This window comes from Lepidochelys kempii, chromosome 21, assembly GCF_965140265.1.
Source record: "Lepidochelys kempii isolate rLepKem1 chromosome 21, rLepKem1.hap2, whole genome shotgun sequence".
Lineage (NCBI taxonomy): Eukaryota > Metazoa > Chordata > Testudines > Cheloniidae > Lepidochelys > Lepidochelys kempii.
In genome coordinates, this window is record NC_133276.1 from 9,750,277 (window position 1) to 9,771,093 (window position 20,817).

Here is a 20,817-nt window from a genome sequence, read left to right on the forward strand (position 1 = left end):
GAAAGTCCTCATTGTGCTAGAATATGGGGCAAGAGAGGGAAGAATAAGGGAATGTCCTCTGTTTCCTGCTCCCTCATGGTCTGCCCCATCCTGCAGGAAGCTCCCAACAGAGACATCCCCCTCAGGTCCCCCCCCCACCAGCAAAAAAAAAAAAAATCAAACAAGACCTTACAGGCACAGTCCAATTGTCCTCCATGGCTGCAGGCCATGCTACAGGGAGACTGGCTGCCTGAAGCTGCGGTCACTCACAGGTCCCTGGGGTAGTCTGGCCTTCATCAATATTGCATGCCACCTGTTTATAGATGCTGTGAACAGGGCCAGAACTTTTTTGGGGATGTGCGGTGCAGAGGAAAGGGTAAAAATCATCCCAACTGCACCACAACCACTCAGAAAAGTTTAAAGAGATAAGAAAGAAAGCAAAAACCAGGAGCTCAGAGTTTATAAATTTTTTATTCGCTGGATAGTGTACACAGTACTTACAGTTGCATCTATTAAAGACAAAATACACTTGAAAAAATGCATCATATAAAAAAAATTATAAACTTTTGAACTATTTACAAACGTTGCCTTACGTTACACAAATCTCAATACCTCCCGCCCACCCATTCACAAAGTAAGAAACTGACTTTTTTTTTTTTTTTTTTTAACATGCAAAAGCCTTTGAAACTACTTAGCCTCACTTAGGGATCATTTCCCACACCCATTCTACACTTGTATAAAACTGGTTTTGATAGGTTCAATGCTCCAATACTTTAGGGGTCAACTCACCAAGCATCAAGTTTGCCTCATACCCATCATTATTTCTTATATCCTGATCTGTCCTACTGTACTGTGCCCCCAATCTGGAATTTATGTCCAAATCTAGCCAATACACAAGCTAGAGTGCTCACATTCACTTACTACAGGCTTTTATCTCACAGCATCTCCAGTTTTATAATTTATTTGTAAAAAGAGCTTGGAATCTTTTTGTAACATGGTGCTGAGATCTTCAATCTCACTGAGCAAACAAAGGCCTTCAGAAATGTGTCACTGAATACGGGAAAACCAAAACAAAGAAAAAGTATGACACAAACACCCAGGCTTTCACACCACTGTATAAAAACTTACCTACAAGAAATCTATGTAGCACAAATGCATAGGTCTTTATAAACCTTCTACAACTATGGCTCAGAGAATTTATTGGGGGGGGTTATCTGGAAGAAGTTCTAGATGTTTTGTGAAGAGTTGTATAAATTCTTAAAGAAAAAAACACTGGGGCTAATTACGCAGATACAGATATCAGACCAACAACCTCCATTCCCCTAACTTCCCAACTTTTAGAGAAGATTCTCTGGGATAGAAACTGGTAGTAAAATGAAAGCAGAAAGACTGAGAGGCTTCCTTAATCCAGAAAGGAACTACTCTTCCCACCACCCAGCGTGCATCGATAACCCAGACTGACAAAATGTACAAATGCCCTTAAAAAGTATTTACAATAATGTGTTCATTCAAACAAAGCAAAATATTTACTGTTCCTTCGTTAGGAAAGAGTTTGATATTTCCTGAAATAGGGGACATGACAAAAATGTTAAGCAAGGGTTTCATGGTAGCCAAGTGAAGAAGAAGAAAAAAAAGCACCATACTCTAATTGGCCAAAATATTTTAAGACAGAGCAACCAACCAGAGATGCCAACGATGTAAGGGGCAAACTAATGCTTTTTGAATAATAAAATGAAAATGCAAAAAGTAAGTAACAAATACAACCTAAGACAAAATACAAAAATAATGTATTCCTTTATTTGCATGTCATGAATTGAAACTAGGGTTCCATGTCATCCCTTAACTGTGTACAAAACCAACAAACTACAACACAGCTCCTTGCAAATTTTAGTTCGTGTCAACCATGGAGGTGGGGAACATTGAACTAGGTAGGAAAGATCATCATCTTTAATTACAAAATATAGTCTACATGCCAAAAGACAAATCCCAATGTAGCAATTCCCTTCCTGTATTTTTACTGGCTGAAATTTGGGAACCTTCCTAGGTGGCTGGCCCAAGAACTCCAGTTCTCTTGGCATCTGGTCAAGCAGTCTCTCCCCTCCAGGCTGACTGCTGACAAACTGAAATAAATCATTTCCCCCTTTTCTGTTTATCTCTTTGATGCTCTCCCATCTGTTTTTACTATTTTAGGTTTAGTATCCTTTTATCCAAAGGAAAGGGGTCTTCTGGTGGCATTGTTCACCCATCCCTCTCCTCTGTTTGCCACCCGATTTTCTTCCTCCAGTTTACACAACTAAATTGTTACTTTGAGTGTTCCTCCTGTCACAATTTGAGGAGATGGTATATGGCATATTCTCCAAACAACTGTGCTTGCTCTGCTACCTTAAGACAGACTCCCCTGAAATTTACCTATCCTTTCCAAATCTCCTTTTTCACTACTTCACCCATGAAGACTCTCCTCTCCACTGCTTTCATCATTCAGACTCACCCATCACACTTAATTCTGGTGACCCAATACAGTCTTAAGATTTAAAACACAGAGCACCGTAGATGTGTAAAGGGGATCAGCTTAAGTGCGGATGAAGTAGGAGTGAAAATAGGCAGCTAAATTTAATCTGCTAGAAGGCTATAGAAACCTCAGATCCCATTGCCAAATTTCAAAGCCAGGATGATGGACCAAGTTCAAAATCCAAGAGTGGCTAATCACAAAGGTATTCAACAGATGCCCATATAAAGAAGTCACAAAAAAGGGATTCTACTTAAAAAAAAGCAAAGATTCCTCCTTCATTCTCTAAGTGCCATGTTTATAAAAGAGGACATTTCATAAAAAGCCTGAAGGGATCGACAACATTTACCCTCACTGCATAAATAGTCTTTGAGCTAGACCAGAATGCACCAAATTGAGCTGGCCTCTGCTCCAGTTGTGATGGAGCCATCCTTCGCCCTGAATAAGGTCAAAGCACCATACAGAACCATCTGCAATTTAAAAACACACTCAAACAACCACAGTGGGAGATAGTCAATCCCTCCATTCTGAGGTTCCAGATTTCATCTCTTGGAGTAACCAAGTTCTGCACTGGCAGAGTAAAAACCAACATTAAACTTCTTTTAGAAGAGAATCTCAAACTTTTTTTTACTCATTTTTATCCCAGGAGCTGGATTTCTCCTTTCAAGGCATCCATTGCTAGCAACATGCCACCAGCGCCAAGGTTGTTTTCCCTACTTAGCTCTGAGTCAATGATCCACTCCCATCTTACTCCTTGGAACAGATATACAATATTTCAATTCTTGTAAAGGTCTTGCAATATTCACAACAACTTGACAAGATGGCTGAACTTTTCCCAGAAAAGAGCTTGCTGTTTACTTTTACAGGATGGCGCTTAGAGAACCTCTTTCTGTTCTGTTACACAGTTCCAGAAGGGCAAATGCAACTACAAGTGAACAGTTCAGCTGTCAGTAAATGAAGTCCAAAGCTGAGGAGTGGATATAAACAACAAATCTCCACTGGGAAAACAAAGCACTGTGGTGTAGCCATGTTAGCTCTGGTTGCTACAAACTGGATTACTCCTCTGCCGAAGGGCCATGGATCTCTATGGTCTCAGTTAGCCCTGCTTCAGCATGCCAGACTTATTGCTAAGCACTGTGCAGTTGGCCAACCTTAATTCAAGAAATGTAAAAGGCATGAGTTGTCAGACTTTCAAACCCCTGCGTTGAATTACATGGGTATACCAAAAAGGTCCCTATAATTTCTATTTGCGGAGTCCACTGCAGTTAAAATCCCAAACAAACCACTTACTGGAAAGGTGGTTTTTGTTGTATAGAAAAGGGTAGGCTAAGATATGGTGATTGTCCCATTGGAAGGTTTGCTTGATACACTGGTAAGATAGGACACACTTGCACAGGGACAGGAAACTTGCTCGGTTACTTTTTCCTTCAGACAGTGGTTAGGATACTCTGATCATCTGTGTCATTGCTTCTTCATTTGCCTGAGTTGGATCCTGTAGATACAAAAGACAAACAATACTGTGACCCTAAAGTATTTTCCTTACAGCAAAGTACTTCTACTACAGCAGCCAATCCTCGAGGGCAAGTATCTCCCTTTGTCCAAAAGAAAAAAATATATATGAAGAGTTACTGAGCCAGAAACTCAGCTTAGTATAAATCACTGACTTCAGCGGAGCTAACCCAGTTTACACCAGCTGAGGTGCGGGTTATTAAAACCTACAGGTTAAGAAACTAACTCTGCAAGACTCTTCCAGTCAAACAGCACATCTCCGGTAGTAAATGCAAGACTGCATGATTGGGAAAAGATAAGTAACCTTAGACAACAAAAGTAGCTTTGCCAAACAACCTTTTATTGCCATAGTTAGACAGGTGTGAGACCTGCCAAAATCTCCAATATTCAAAGCCAAGTGATACTGTACCTTCAAGCGGCTTTAGAAAGCCGTTGAACGCAAATGAAGCATGCAGTTAGAACAGTGATTTTCAAACTTTTTCCATTTGTGGACCCCTAAAAAATGTCAAATGGAGGTGCAGAACCCTTTGGAAATCTTAGACAGTCTGTGGACCCCCAGGGGTCCATGGACCACAGGTTGAAATCCACTGAGTTAGAATGTGGGATTCTAATTCAGAGGAAACAGTGAAGTTTTAGGTCCTGGGAGTAAAGAGATATTCCTTAAGGAAGGAGAGCCTTAAGTTAACAGCTTAAATCGCGTCTCCCCTTCTCCCTTAAGGAGTAATATCTACATCCCTTTAAGTTTAAAGTGTTGACAGCATTACTCATTCCATCCCCAGAAAATTAATCCTCTCTCTACTACAGACATTTTCCTCACATTTTCAAGGGACACTAGGATAGAAGAGGCATAAATTTACAGACGACAAGAACATTGTATCACACATCATAGAGAATTATGACTTTTAAACAGTACATTCCAGACTACAGTACTAAATTAGATGAATTTCAAGCAAACCAGCTCTGTTCTTTGACAACAGCTCACAACTCAAGCCAATCATGTACGAGACATGGTTTGGAAGGAGTTGGTATGTACTAAAGAGGTATCTTATCCCTAAAGAGAATGGATCTCTTAGATTAAAGATATGCTGCTACCTCGATGCTGTAAAAGGCAACGGTGCTTTCTATTTTCTACCCTATTATATTCACTTTTCTGAAAGCCTCTCCTGCTCCTTTCACTTCATTTAAAACAAGTGTGAAATATTAAAGCTGTAATTTTAAAAATAAAAAGAGCCGAACATGCCCACTTCTGAATTTCACACTGCGTGCTCCTTGACTTTCATCCATCTTTCACTACCCTCTTGAGGCAGCTGACAAAAGGAGCAGCTGACTGCATCTTTCTGTACAGGCAAACAAATACAGCTATTACACTTCTCTCCATTTATAAAACAAACTTGAATACAGGTTTATATTAAGATTACTATGGCCTAGCTACTGAGGACCTGTTCTATACAGTAAGTGAGATAGGAGACTTTCCACATAAAGCCTGAAATGCGGATTGGGGAAAGAGGACAAAGGCCATGGGCTTAGCCCAACAAGGTCAGGAAAGCAGCAGAGGGCTACTCAGAAGGCATGTGCAAATTTCAGCCATACAAAGAACATAGCTGGAAGCAAAGGTTTTTCTCACCTGCATATCCTTTTCCTTCGGTGAGAAAAAACGCCCACCTTCTCCCCGTTTCCTAGCCATGGCATGACGATGTCTAGACTCATGCAAGTATTTCTGCAACAATAAAAAAAAATAGCCAGGAACCATTCAATGCTTTCTAGCTCAGTATTATTACTGCAGCTGAGCACTCAGAACCAGGTCTTTCTAATGAAAAACAAAGTGCCTTTGAGGAAAGTCAGTGTACTCGCCAGTTACAATACAACCACATATACTTTCAACAATTAAGAGCCAAGGAAGTAAATAGGATTGCAACACATGGACTCAGAAATGGCTCTGATGCCTGTCAAAGACAAAATGTGACGAGGAATACCCATCAGTGAGACAGACATATGTATGTTGCACAAGGCAGGAAAAAGTCTATTAGAATCAACTCCAATGTTCTCCATATCACCCAAAATGTCTTCTATACCCTTATAATGCAATGTCATTCCTCCACACTGTGTCTAAAAAGTAACCTTGGATTATATACTCACCCTCCTCTCTTTGGGGATTTTCCCCTCAGCTTCCAGCTTGGCTCGTGCCTGCCTCCTCTTCAGGATTCGATGGTACTGCTTGGCATTTACATAGAGAGGCTCCTCTTCAAGCATCTCTGCCCCTGGCAATGGAATCCTCTGAATAGCTGGTACTGATCCAGCCCCTGGTACCATCTGTGTAAAGAAGAACACTCTCATATGCATACAGTTCACAGCAGAAGCTACATACACAAAAGGAGATACGATCAGTCCAAAAATATTAATGTAGAAGTAACTGAAAAGATGCATGGTCTTAAAAACAATTGTGTCTGCTCCAAAGTGACAGAGTATCAAGTCAACTGCACACCACTCAACAAACTGTCAGTTACACATTGCCAATGTTTCTGATATTTTGTTGTTTGTATAAAAAGCTAAATGTAAATAAATATTACTGTGTAAAGTTTCTCTAAACAAATGTTCACTTTTGTACTGATTGTTTTGTACCTGACATTTACATGACAACGATATGAAAACCTGTTCAGATTCCTACATAACCAGATTTTTTTTTAAGAAAGCTGCACGTCGTTTTCCTGTACAACGTAATGTATTATACTCATCTCTTCTATTTGTATTTTATTAGTGTATGTTCTACTTGTCTAACTATTTCTGTATGTTTATTAAACAAGTGCTACTTATAAAATGTCTGCTGCCATCTAATGGAGCTGAACAGTAAAACACAAGCCAAGAGGGAATCTCAGCACAAATGCAGTAATAGCATGAGCAGAACAAAGCACTTATTTACCAGAAAAAAACATCTATGGGATACTGAAGAATAGCATGTTTTTGCTTGAACTCTTCAAATTTGTATGCATCTCTAATAAAAGTTCCTTTATATTAAAATTTTGAACTTCTTTGAATTCAATAATAAAATTATAGGGGAGAGGAAGCATGATCTATGTAATAACTCCCCACAGAAATTAAATCCGGGATGGTTCTACAGCTAGATGAGTAAGGCGGCCAACTTCTAGGGGACCCCATACCTCGTGTGCGTGCGTGCTATGTTCTGATTGGCTGGCTGGTGGGGTTTTTTTTGTTTTGGCTTTGGGCTTTCGGGTTTTTTTTGTTCAGCCACTCAGGCTGGTGGGCGCAATGAAAATGTTTTCTGCCCTGGCCAGCAAAATGGCTAGGACTACTCCTAGATTAAACATTACAATCTATTTATTCCAGTTTTTTAAAAAAGGAGAGTTATCAGAAGAGGAAGCATGACCTATGTAATAATTTGCCATACAGATTCAACAGTACAATTATTTACTCCAATTTTAAATCCTTATTAAACCAATAGGAAGTCCTAATTACAACTAATTTCTGAGAAGACTGAGCATATTAGGTGAAGCTAACATGAATCTCAAGCCGCAGTTCGAAGACAGAAAACTTTAACCTGTAAAATGACAAAAAAAGTGAAAAAACTTGGAAATTCCATACGTACCATAACCATTCCACCTGAATTGACCACATTTCCAGCAACTGGTAGCGTCACAGTTACAGTTCCTTGCCCACTGCTAGTTGTATTGGTGTTGGCTCCTGCCTGGACAATTTGTGCTCCTGCCAAACTGGCTGCTGGGATGGTGATCATGCCTGTAACAGGGACTGTAACTTTAAGAAAATAAAACACAAAACAAAAACAAAAACACGCACACAGAAAGAACGAAGGGAACACAATTAGTCCCACTTCTATTTTCATTCACTCGCTCTTGCATAACGTACAAGAGGATGGCAAAAAAATGTTACAAGCAAACTACTAACCAAATCCCATCATCTGTCCTTAATATACAAATGCACTCAACTTTTCAACATGTTTATTTGTCACATACATTGGAGTCACAGCCCAAATGTGAAGCCATTTCTCTGCAAGCTCAAAAAGGAAATGTAGATGCTTGCACTCTCCTGACAATTTGTCAGGAACCCAAAGCTCACATTCTATTTAAACATTAAACCTGCAAGTGAAGAACTGAGTCTTATTCCATAATCCCATTTGCACTTTCCACACCAAAGAGCTTTACATTTATATTTGCAGATTCCTAGTAACCAGCCCTGCAAAGGGCTGGGGAGGGGAGGATTAATTTATCTGCTTCACTGTGGTCTGGGAAAAAGGATTTCTGTAGCTATTTAAAAAGATAGCTCTACAAATGTGAATCTATATGGTCAATGTGAAAAAAAAATCTCCTGCACTTATTTGTACGTTTCAAACTCTTTGCATCACAGCTGGTACAACACATTCTGTTACCAGCAATATAAGGCACATCAGAAAAAAAATCTTACTGATGTCAAGAGTAGTAAAAACCTACAATTCCAACTCTAAAGACAGACAGAAGGAAGAGGAACAAAAACTTTTGCTCTTCCAATCGTCACGGTGCTTCTCAACACTAAGCAGCCAAGAAGAAATGAAATGGTATGCGTCTCTCTGGAAACTTTCAACTGTAACTTAAGAGAATGCGCTGCCCTTTATAAGCCAAAGTTCACACCTTGTTGAAGGATAGTTCCATCAGCATTAACAGGCTGATAGACAATGGTCTGGCCTTCTGCTGTCTGTGCCACCTGCTGCCCTTGAACTGCTATCTGCTGCTGGGTCTAAATGGAACAAAGATCATCACAAATTACAAAATGCTGAGAAGTTAAAGATTTCCATCCCTGTTAATATCCATATTGAACCCGAAAACGTGAGTCTCCTTTGATTTTATTACGAATACTCAGAATAGAACTGTGTATTTACACGCCAATTTCAACTGAAGAGTAAAAGATACTTAAAATATATACAAAACTTGTACTTAAATTTGTTGTAAGGAACAAGAGAAATGGGGGACTAAATTAACTGATCAAATCCGTAGATGCATCAAGAACTTCTTGTGATATTATTGTGTAATAGTAGTAGCAACCGCAAGTTTTTCAAAAGTTCACAAGAGACATCACAGAGTTTTAAAAGGGCAGTTCTAGATACACAAATATTTTTAATACTCTGGGAGTATTTTTTTTTTTTAAAAGATCTAGGTCTCATATTTCATGATCAACATGTTAAACGGATACTCAAGTAACAGTAACAAAAAAACCCTGTTCCTAAATAAAAAAGGATTTCACAAAAGTCAAATGTAACTATAACTTTTGAAAATTTTTTGGGGTGAGGAATGTTAAATTCAACAGTACTTTTCATTTTACACATTCCCATTCAGGAAATCCCAAATCAATAATGTACAAATAAGAACCAGTTGGTGAAACTAAGTGACAAATACGGTTATTCTGTCCCAGCAAAGCGATTTGCAAAAAAGAAAATAGCATAAAAGGTGAATTTACTTATTTATTTCAATATCAGATGGTTCTGGAAACTAACTTTCTAACATTTTCTCCCTTATTGAGAGCCCATTACAAATCCTTTTCATGCTGGTGCAGTTACCTGTGTCTGGCCAGCAGTAACTGCAGTCTGTGGCTGCTGAATAATGATCTGCTGGGTCTGGCCCTGTTGACCCTGCACCTGCACAGCCTGCCCACCTTGAATCTGAATCTGACCTGGCTGGACCAACTGAATCTGTGGAAGGAAGAGTCAGAAAGGAACATTAACTAAACCTGTTAGTTTTTTCCCTTTGGCCTCAGCATTATCAAATCATCTTCCAATAGTCATCTACTGCAGCCATTGGGGAAAAACCCCACTAACTTTCCTCTTTTAATGGAGAGGGTTTGTTTTAATTTATTCCTGCCCTGTGACATAGTAATCACTAATGCAAGGGAGGATAAGACTAAGCCGAAAGAAGCAAATATACATGCTCATGTCATCATGCCCTGTCAGCTCTCCCCTGTTTACTAAATACGGCATAATCAGAGAGAGAAATACACTAGCTTTGAGCATGAGACTAGGGATAATACTTACCTAAATCACAGGAGGAATGGGACTTTATGGGTTTATTAAGATAGCTGTAAAGTATTACAAGTGCTAATTATCAAGCACATAAAAGTAGCCTGGTATTTACAAAAGTGTAAGACTAACCTTGCAGAGAAGAGATACTTTCCACCCCTCTTGGTGCACCTCTCAGGATAAACTGGAATACCGTCAGCCCCCATTGCTGAAAATCCCAATTACACACTTTCTTCAAATATATAGGCTGTATAGAGTATGTTACAATGAGGAATGGTAAGTGTTTTCCTAATAAATAGTGCCTTTCAGCCAAGTATACGGAAGTATTTCACAAGTCACTAAATAACCTCACCAACACAGCAAGTTAGTGGCATGGCACAGACAAAAATTCTGCAATGTCAGACTCACAACCCCCATGCTCTAACCACCAGACCACACAAACAGAGGAACATCTTTTGCATGAGTTGCTTAACTTTTCCACCCTTTGTTTTTGAGGAACACTTACCGAGGCCGTGCCTAAAACCAAATGATAGTTCTATCCAACGTGTATTACTGAAAAATAATCCTATCCCACCAAGTACTATTACTCTCTGGGAAGCCAGAGGTTTTAAATTCTCCTCCAGCCTTCATACATCGGAATAACTGAACTTCATGTTAGTCCTGAAGCATTTTCAAGGAATTCTATATTTTTATGGGACAAGCACATGAGTAGGCATGGAACTGCTGTGTGTTACAGCTGCCAAGAACCAGAAAAAGCTCTGGCTGCATTTCAGGGGACTGTGCTGAGTATATTTGTAGCACCCATTGGAAATATACTTGAAATAGAGAAGAAGCTTCACTTTTAAAATTTGGTTGTGACACAGAGCCTCATGGGGGACAGCTGACAAAGAGTTCACTATTATGTAACAGCAATTCCTAACACGACTGACAAATGCACTTACACCTAGCACCTGCTTTCATAGTATTTATCCATAAAGAATGGCATGTGAGGTCTCTAATAAAACGTTTATGTCATACTGATCCTCATAATCATTGCATGACATATGTACGAATGATATTTAAGGAGTTGTGTATACACATTGAAAATATGTTTTGAAGTCCGTCACTGACCAAAGAGAAAAATAGGTTTCTTCAAGAAAGGAGGTAAGAGTATATTTCTCTGTCAAATATAAATTAACCACTGGAAGCCAACACAATGGAAACTCCTTTTAGATATGAAGTCAACAGGAACACAAGACACTGGAGACAGAACTGCAGGGGGCTGTCCTGTCTCTAGGAGCAAACAATGAACTTTGGGGCAGACAAGGGAAGGCAAAAAGACTATCTTGCACCTGGGGAAGTATACAGCCAGTGCATCTACATTCATGAAAACGGGATCTCAACCAGGCTTGGTTGAAATGCTGCAGAAAACATCTGGGGTGAGAAACTTCCTTAGACAGAACCTTAGCTTGCTAAATTAAGTTTAATCTCTAGGAAGTGAGTGATGACTTGGTTTTATACGTAACTGGTTTCCATGATGTTTACTTACTATCTCTTAAAATTTAATCCTTGATAATAAATTCATGTACAGTCATCACTATAAATACAAAATATAACTCCATGCTGTAGTATTATATGAAGAGCTGACACTGGGTCAAATCATTCAAGCCGTACACAGTTGCCTTTGGGGGACAGCTTACCTGGAACTACTATCAGGGTTCAGTCAATAATGGGCTGCACACTACAGGGGGAACACTTCAAAGTGGCTCAGAGATTGGGGTGCACCTATTATTAACCTGCATGGCAAAGTAAGGGCTGGCATAGCCCTGTGGAAAATATTTAGAGGCTAACAGACTGGAGGCTTCAGGTAGTTGGCACAAGTTAAGCACATTCAATTCTTCCTCTCGCTAGAGAGAGGGAGATGTAACAAGGAGACTCTCAGTCCTGGGCACCTCAAAAACTGTCACAGTGATTCATACAATGCTCACTGGGGCAGATCCTCAGCTGGTATAAGTTGTCATGGTTCCCTTGACTTCAAAGAAGCAATGACAATTTACACTAGCTTATGATCTTCCCTGTGACAGCCATAGTTCATTCCTTGACCATTATGATTAATGAAATTAGAGTATACTGACCTGCTGCAATCCTTGCGATCCAGAAACTGGGACTTGCATGATGGTCTGGCCCTGACCCCCGGGCACAGCTTGCACCATGATCGGCTGGCCGGTTGATGTGATCAGCTGACCTCCACTTACTTGTACCATTAATGGCTGACCCTGGACCTAGAGAAGCGAAGAAACAAACAAAACAATGAAACAAAGTCAGATGACAAAAAAACCTTAAGTGAAACTGATAAATAAAGGGCTAAATGTTTATTTATTTCAGTGGAAGGGCCATGAAAACTAAATAATAGTCTCTAAATTGTTTTTATGCACAACTTCCAACAACCAAAATTTCTAAGTGTCTCCATCTTGCGTTGCAGAATTTAGTAAGTTGTCCTTTTCTGCTACTGCCTAATCAAAAAACACAAAGTCCAGATACAATAAAGCATGTACAATATTTATATATTCATCTGGCTAAATTGTGCCTACACTAATATAGACAGCCTGAGAACTGGAACCTTTCAAAAAAGAGCTCACAATCCACAATAAGTTTTTGTATTTCATTAAGATGATGCAGATGAGTAAAGGCTCCAATATAAAGCTACCTTGGCAGGTGGGGTTCAAGAAATTACATTCTCATTGCATCTTAATTTCCAGACGGATATAGCATACAATGTTCTTGGAGCATCTTCTTGTGATCATAAAGGGAAGTTGTACTTGTACCAGCAGGAAGTATGGCTCAGAAAGGAAGAGTGGATGAAAACGTGAACCAACAAGTCTTGGACTGGTGAAGGTTTCTAGATCAGACATAATGGCCCTTACAAATATTCTTTGGGAAGAGGCCTTGGGGAGAAAGGAAGGCAACGGAAAACTCCATTCAGCTATATTTATCTAGCAAGGAAGAAAAGCCATCTCCCCAAAAATATGCCAGATGAAGAGCTGAATAAAAGCCACATCTTTAGGTCTTAAGCTTGGAGTGGGAGGCAATGGACAACAGGATTATTCTTCACTGCACTTAACATATTTCGTAGTGGGGAAGAAAAAGCCTAATAGAGCAACCACTGAACTCTAATTTCAGTTAACATGGAAACTTCAAGGGCTTTCAAAGGCCAATGACCATCACCTCTGACTTCTACCTCCAGATCTCTCTTTTTTGACACTTCTATCCCCCAGCTTTCAACTAATTACAGTGCAGGAGACCAATCTGTGACTGAATCATCATCAGTAAAAAAAATTTCAGAATTTATGAAACTATCTAAAATAGTAAGGTCCCTTAAAGGAAAGAGCTCCACTTTCTATATGCTGAAATGCATTAGCGGCTTATACAATGACACACCCATCAGCAACCCTAGGTATGTATCAGCAGTCAAACTCCCAAATAGGATATCCTGGTTTCATTAAGTCATCTGATAGTCCTACTACTCAGTCTCTTCCACCCACTGTTCCCAACATATAAAAAAACACTTTCAATAATGAGAAGTGAACAGTATGCATTACAATATAGTGAAAGAGATGCAAGCATGCATACATCAGCCACAAAGCAGCAAAAAGTAATTAGCAGATATGCTTAAATTGAAATAAAATGATATCATCAATCCAGGATTTTTGTTAATGTATTTTTAAAAACGCAAGCGAAAAAGGAGAGATGAAAAGCAAAACTTTTCCACAATAGGACTGTGATACAATTGAGCTTCAAGAAAGCCAATTCTACCAGCTCACCCTCTTTCACATTTTAGCTCACATCAGGAAACCACTGCATATACTTCATTATTCGCAGGACTATTCTGACCATCCAGAACATTTTTTCTCCAAAGAAAAGAGGAAGACCCCCCCTCCTCCACAAAGACCCCCAACATGGGTAGAAAACGCTGTATCAATCTTGTAACATCTACCATCAAGGGGTTTTTCATCCCTTTAAAGACCTGTCACACAAACCAATGAGATGAACCTTGTAAGATGCGGAACATTTCACATGAACAGAAATCAGGGTTTGAAATAACCTGCATCCCTTCCCAACTGGTAGTGGGTTTTGGTAGTAATTAAGATGCAATTTATGGATCTGCTTGCGTTGTCACAGTAGAAATACATGGTCAGTAATTATCTCAATCCCATAGCAGGCAAGAAAATCCTCAGTTTTCGTTTCTAGTCAGAAAAAAAATTCTCTTCAACCCCACTTTGGCTTCTTTCCACAGAGAAGCCACACAAAAAGTCTTCATAATCACACCAGCAGAGAGTTTTCATGAGTGGATCAGGGTTTCGCTGCATGCATTTTAGATCCAACAGACAGCTCTCACCGCTTCATTCCTTTTATTGAATGAAACTGCAGTTGACATATGTCCCAGCTGCTACAGACCAATGACACGGCCACTAATTCTGTCCCTATTTCAAACCCTGGTAGGAACAGAGCATGAGAGACGAGGCGATGGGGAAGTTCATGCAGTGCGCACATAGACACAATTAGAGAGATCACCACTACCTGGAGGGTCTGGACCTGCTGGCCTGAGGCGGTTGCCACCTGGGCCTCTGTCTGCAACTGGACAGCAGTGACGCCACCCTGCTGCTGGGAACAGGAACAGGAACAGCTTGAAACTTAACAACAAGGAAATGCAGAGCTGGAGACAAGAGAGAACCTTACCGATGGGACAGGGAGAACTTAAAGTTCTCATATCACTTGTTCTTGGAACACAGGAACGCTGAACATTCCTTTCCTAAGATAATGTGAGCATACCAGCAAACCCGATGTGGGCTCACTGGCAGGAGTCAGCAACCAACAAAACATAACACAAGTGACACTGTCAAAGTATTTTTCAAAATTTGAAGTCTATATTGTTTTTTAAAAATTATCCCATGTTTATTTAAGTGTTTTCCCTTTAATTGCGCGTATTTGTTATTACAGAAGTGTGTCTGCTGTCAGACCCCGACTCTCAAATAAATGGCTCCAAAGTCCTTTATGCAACAGAAAAGGCACAGCATGGACAGCAGCAAAGTAAGTTTTACATACCCAGCCCATGTGCTTGAGGGGCAATCTGAAGAGAATAGTTTAATCTCTAATGACCCGTCTTATCTCTAACCTCTTAGGAGAGATTCCCAAAAATAATCAGTGCCAACTGCAGTAGTGGTTTGTGAGACATGGACATCCATCCACAGAGAATTAGACTAAGACTGAACCATTCATGTTTTGTTAAAACCAGCATTCAAGGATTCCTTTTCAAAACAACCACCAGTACTACATTAACTTTGAAAACCAATACAAGAAATGAAAACTAGGTCAAGGTTTGGTCATACTGCCTTTTGCAAAGTGTTACAGGGCAAAAGATGACAAATCTTTATAATTACAAAATGTCAATCTACCAATCAAAAAGTGTCTGATTTTAGCCATCTATCAGCATCAGCTACATGGCTCTCAACTTTCCACAATTTATTTTCTTTATAACTTAGTGATGGTCTCTGTAAGGGCCACGCGCTGTTCCCACTGAAGTCAAAGTCAATTTCCACAGTGGAAGTAGGGCCTGGCCTGAAGTGTCTGGTATTTACACTGGTTGACAACCAGCAACAAAGTGCTATTTTAAATTGAAAGCGTAATTCATATTGTCTCACTCATGTGCATAGCAGAAACAAACTAAAGAGTTCACTTCCACTGTCCCAAACACAAGCAAATAAGGCTTGAACAACACAGCTAATCCACATAACCAGCTTGAAAATTCATCACAATATGAGGCTAGGTAAAGATAATATTTTAAAAGCATGTTTAACACTTTCATAAAAGCAACTCTACATGCCTGAACATTACTGTACACAAGCCAGAAGTTTGGCGGAATGATTCAGACAGAAACAGTCCAGCAAATGACAGCTTGACCAGTACAAAGCAAAAGACCTTTGTTGCAATTACTTTGTAACCCTGATCTTTCAGTGGGACCAGGAAAACTGATTCACATGAACATGATTGCGAAAGGAAAGCTAGAGAAATTCTCAAAGTTTGCTTGAGACAATCCTATTTCAACCCTTGAAGATAAATACCTGTTTGTGGACATTCAGTGCTCAAATTTACATTTTGTTTCATTTAAGATCTTAAATTTTTATTATTTTTGTTCATGTCAGAATTTAAGGATAAAGTCCCTAATCTAATTCAGCTTTGCATTGTATGTATCAGTTGTTTCTATTATTTTATTTAATATAGATTACAATTGCTAATATTCAAGCACACTCCAATGATACAATGAAACTGCTGAGCAAGGGATAAGACAGTCAACCAGCCATGCATCCAGTCAATCTCACACAGCATCTTGATGCCCCGGTCAAACTGTAGCGAGCATGACACGCCTTGTAACAAATATCAGGACCTCTAGCTCACCCTTTAAGAGAATTTTTCCATACCTGCTGCTGAATCTGTCCAGCTTGCACAACAATCTGTTCTGTGGAACTGTTGCTGTTTGCTGTGTACTGCTCCATAGTGTCTCAGTTCCAATCTTGTACCCAATGCACCTGTCTGGATATCTGACAAGACAATAAAAAATGCATCATTACTGCCCCAATGGCTCAAGATCAGAATCAGTTTACAGCAACTGGAAAACAAGCCATCTAATGACATTTAGATGACACGCCTTAACAGTAAGAACATCATTGTTTCAAGTAAAGGACCTACATTGCGTCATTTTCATTTGTAGTAAGAGACCACATATTTTAATGTGAAAATTACGTATTTTCCTAAAACTCGTGTGTAAAAAGAGGCAGCATCGTCCAACGGCTTGGGAACCAGACTGGGATTCAGGAGAACAGGGTTCTATTCCCAGTTCTGCTGCTGATCTTGGGCAAATTATTCCACCTCTCCCATGCCTCTGTTTCCCCTACTACCATTTGTCTGTCTTGTCAATTTAGATTGTAAACTCTTGGCCAGGGACTGTACCTTACTATTTGTATAGATAGCACTTTGCGCATGGGGAACTCAATCTCATTTGGGTCCTCAATGCACTACCGTAATATACACTAATTAATAAATAAAACATTGCAGTGCAGAAGAGTTCACTGTAATCATCACCTGACCACCAAGCTACATCTCAAGAATTTCATAGATTTTCAGTTAGAAGATGATGTAACATGAGGGGCTAAAATACCCTGTGCTCTTAGGAATGAACAGTTCTCCCCATTTCTTTTCCTGCTTCTCTTTTAACTTGAAAACAGACTGGTTCTCCCATAGCTTTCCTATTCCTGATCCCTCACTCCAATGCACAGGGGAGAAAATGCTGAAGTAAAACCATTCGTTCCACAGCTCTCTTTATTCTCATCTCCATTTCTTCCTTTCCTAGTTGATTAGCAAATGAAGAATTCTGATCTTCACTTGTAATGAAGCATTTGTTCTACTCTACCATTGAACAAGTCACTACTATCCAGTTTCATAGCCACCCTAAATTTTTCAGCAACTTTAAAAAGAAAAATAAAGGAATTAGATTTGATATCTGCACAGGATTTAGTCACAACACCCACTGACTTCAACTGGCTCCGTAATGTAAGAGACAAGGTGGGTAAAGTAATGTATTTTATTGGACCAACTTCTGTTGGCAAGACAGAGACGCTTTTGAGATACACAGAGCTCTTCTTTAGGTCTGGGAACTTTAGTTAGATTCCAGATCTGAAGAAAAGCTCCATTTAAGCTCAAAAGCTTGTCTCTTTCACTAAACAGAAGTTGGTCCAAGAAAAGATATTAACCCCCCCACCTTGTTGCATCAGGCCAACAAAAAAACTATGTGCAGTATGCACCAGACAGACTACATGGTCTAAATGTGGTAACAATTTGCTTATTCCCTCTGCCAAAAGCTTTGCTTGGAATTAAGAAATAACACTAGTCCCTCTGACCAGAGCAAAAATCTGAGTCATAGCACAGAAAGATACAACATTTTGCTGCAACTGTAACTTTATCTGTCCCTGACCCAGTTAGAGAGAAAAGGTGGGTGAGGTAAAATCTTTTAAGGGGCCAACTTCTATTGGTGAAATAGACAAGCTTTCAAAATACTCAGAGATCTTCTTTGGATCAATAGTGTTTTTCATGGCCCAGCAGAATAAGAGTGAATTTTGGCATGGTTTTCAAAACTAGACATAAATATGGTTGCATTTTAGAAAGCCCAGCGAACACATAGCTGAACACTTTAAAATGAGGACCTAAGTCAGACCACCGCAGGCTGTGTGCTTTTCTGATCTCATGAACTAAGCAGGGCCAGGCTTGATAAGTATCTTGGACAGAAAACTAAGGAAAATCCAGGATATTGCAGGAAGTGGTGGTGGCAACATGACCAGTGGTACGTGACTTCAAAGACCATTTAAACCTGTCTTCTGCTTAAAATGTAATGCTGAAATCCTGATTACGTGGCCAGAAAAAATTCCCATCCCCTTTTGCAAGAGTATAATCATTAATACTGATACTAAAATGAATTTGTAGTTGATTTACTCATCTAGTTACATTCTGCCTACCAAAAGTTTTCCCTCTAGTTTCAACTGCATACAGTATTCTTCACTTCTGTCCTAAATGCTTGTGCAGTATCACATGAAACAGCTCCCACATTCCATCCTTCAAGGTGGTATTTCAGCAGTGAGTGCCTGCCTGTTATATAGCACATAAACCAAGCGTAAGCCAAGCACATACTCACAAGAAGTTCCTTGGTTTCCTCTACTCTACAAACAACCTTTAAGCAGAGACCTATTATACTCTAAGATCCAAATGCCAGGCCCCTTCTTCTATACCTAAAGTTCTGGGAAATTTCTTCTCAATCCAGCTTTTTTGGGGGTCAGAATAAGAGAAGAGAATGAGGTTTTAGACATGCAGGATCATGACTCAACCAATGGTGGGGACAAAAGATCTACTGAGGAGGGGAAGCAGCGGGGGGGGGGGGGAAGACTACTTTTTTTTGTTTTTTAAATACAGCTTATTTATCCATAGACACTCATTTAACATTTTGTTGCCTCATAAGGAACAGAGAGAATTTTTGCAAACCAGAATTAATTTTTAAAAATTAATGATTCTGTATTACGCTGCATGTGCCTCCTTCAAACTGTTGGCCTGACTGGTCACAAATCCTGTATAACTTGAGACTAAGTTATTTTCTACACTAGAAACAGTTTGTTGGTATAACTATACAAGCAGACACTCCTCGTGTAGATACAGCGTATACCAGCAAAAGCACACTTTTGCTGGTATAGTTTATATGCCAGTTCCCTGAATGAAATAAGCTATACTGGCAAAAAGTTATTTTGACAATATAACTGCATCTACACTAGGATGTTTGCCCATATAAAAATGTTGCTTAAAAAGCCCCCCACCACACCTAAGCCACATTACCATACCAGCCAAAGTTTCTAGCGTCAACATGGTTTAAGTGAAATGAAATGAATTGATGAAAGCAATTATACCTCATCCTCTACTTCAGTGAGAACATACATGACTAATCACATCCACTCTCTCCAAAGTGCATCAGTGAAAGTCAAAGAAAGAATTCAGCCAAAAATAGCAGCTCAGGAGAGTCATCTTGTGTTATTCTGCAGCAATGGAGAGAGACACGGTGGCCAGTTTTCATGATTAACCTCGTACGGAACCTGCAAGTCCGGGTGCACCTCCAGAGGTTTTCAGTCCAGTTGAGCATTATGTGCCATTTGTCTAGAATGGGCTTTTAACTGTGGTGAGCTGCCGACAGCAGGATTTTCTTAGCCCGCAGAGCGCTCAGCGCTGATGAGGGGAGGGAAAGGGCAGGGGAGCCCCTCTATGGGGCAGAGGGAGACAAACACCTAACTGCTCAGCCCAGCTTTTTTCGCTGCACGGCTGTTCTCCTCGGGGAACGCGGGTCGGGCTGCTCTGTACTGTGGGGTCGGGGATGGGGTGCACGCAGGCTCCTACCCCCCTGGGGAGGCGGGATGCACACAGGGTCGTGCCCCTCATGCTGGCCACAGCTGCACGGGGGAGGGGAAACCCTGGCCGCTCCCCCCGCCCAGGCGCGGGCTGCAGCCGGCTCAGTAGCTCTCCCCCGCGGGGGCACACGCAGCTGGTCTCCGCTGCGCGAGGGGGGAAGGACGGGGGCCGGGGGGCCCGGGCCCTCGCCCACCCCGAGGCCCATGTGCCAGGGAAGCCAGCGGGGACCCGCCAGAGCCCCCTCCCCGGCTCGCCCAGGGCGGGGCCCGCGCAGTGGCGGCTCCCTCCGTGGCGGCCCCTTCTCGCTGCACGGAGCTCCCCGGGGCACAGGGTCCCCGGCCTGGGGGACGCCCCAGAGCCGGGCCCCGCTGCGGGCCGGGCCCCGCTGCGGGCCGGGGCGAGCGCGCCTCCCTCTCCCGCGGGGGCAGAGCCCGGCCGCCGCCTCCAGCCCGGGCGGCGGGCCCCGCTACCCTCCCCCCACGCCCCGTCCCGGGCCCTCCGCAGGCGGCGCAACCGCCCCAGGCCCAGCAGCCGAGCCCCGTCCCTCCGCTCCCCCAGTGCCCGGCCAGCCGGCCCTGCGAGCGGCCTCCTGACTGGTCACTCGGCCCCGCCAATCCCGGCGCTAGGGCCGGCGCTCGGGGGCTCCATATTGGCTGCTCGCACTCACCGTGCCTCGCTCCCCCGGTTCGGGTCCCGCTCTGATTGGCTCCGCCACCGGCCCCCGAAACCCAATCAGCGCCTCCACTCAGCCTCCGCGCAAAATGGCGCCCAACCCTGAACAAAGAGAGGACGGAACTCAGGGCGCATGCGCCCAATAGTTCCGCCCGTCGCTCCT

The 20,817-nt window shown here is 41.4% G+C and overlaps 1 protein-coding gene across 11 annotated transcripts; it reads right to left on the reverse strand.

Annotated features, from left to right (window-relative positions):
• Positions 1-976: 976 nt before the first annotated feature.
• NFYA (nuclear transcription factor Y subunit alpha) lies at positions 977-20,808 on the reverse strand. Of its 11 annotated transcripts, none has more exons than XM_073320302.1 (10): positions 20,650-20,808; positions 16,466-16,585; positions 14,565-14,651; positions 12,125-12,271; positions 9,555-9,686; positions 8,632-8,737; positions 7,596-7,762; positions 6,131-6,304; positions 5,619-5,711; positions 977-3,977 (listed from the first exon to the last, which is right to left on the reverse strand). In XM_073320302.1, exons 2-10 carry the CDS (start codon positions 16,538-16,540, stop codon positions 3,924-3,926), a joined length of 1,035 nt encoding a protein of 344 aa, XP_073176403.1. In that variant the 5' UTR covers positions 16,541-16,585; positions 20,650-20,808; the 3' UTR covers positions 977-3,923. The 11 variants fall into 11 exon arrangements, with proteins under 11 accessions (XP_073176403.1, XP_073176402.1, XP_073176406.1 ...); XM_073320301.1 differs by lacking the exon at positions 20,650-20,808 and adding an exon at positions 19,490-20,565; XM_073320305.1 differs by lacking the exon at positions 20,650-20,808 and adding an exon at positions 19,490-20,564 and having other exon boundaries at positions 14,565-14,648.
• Positions 20,809-20,817: the final 9 nt, after the last annotated feature.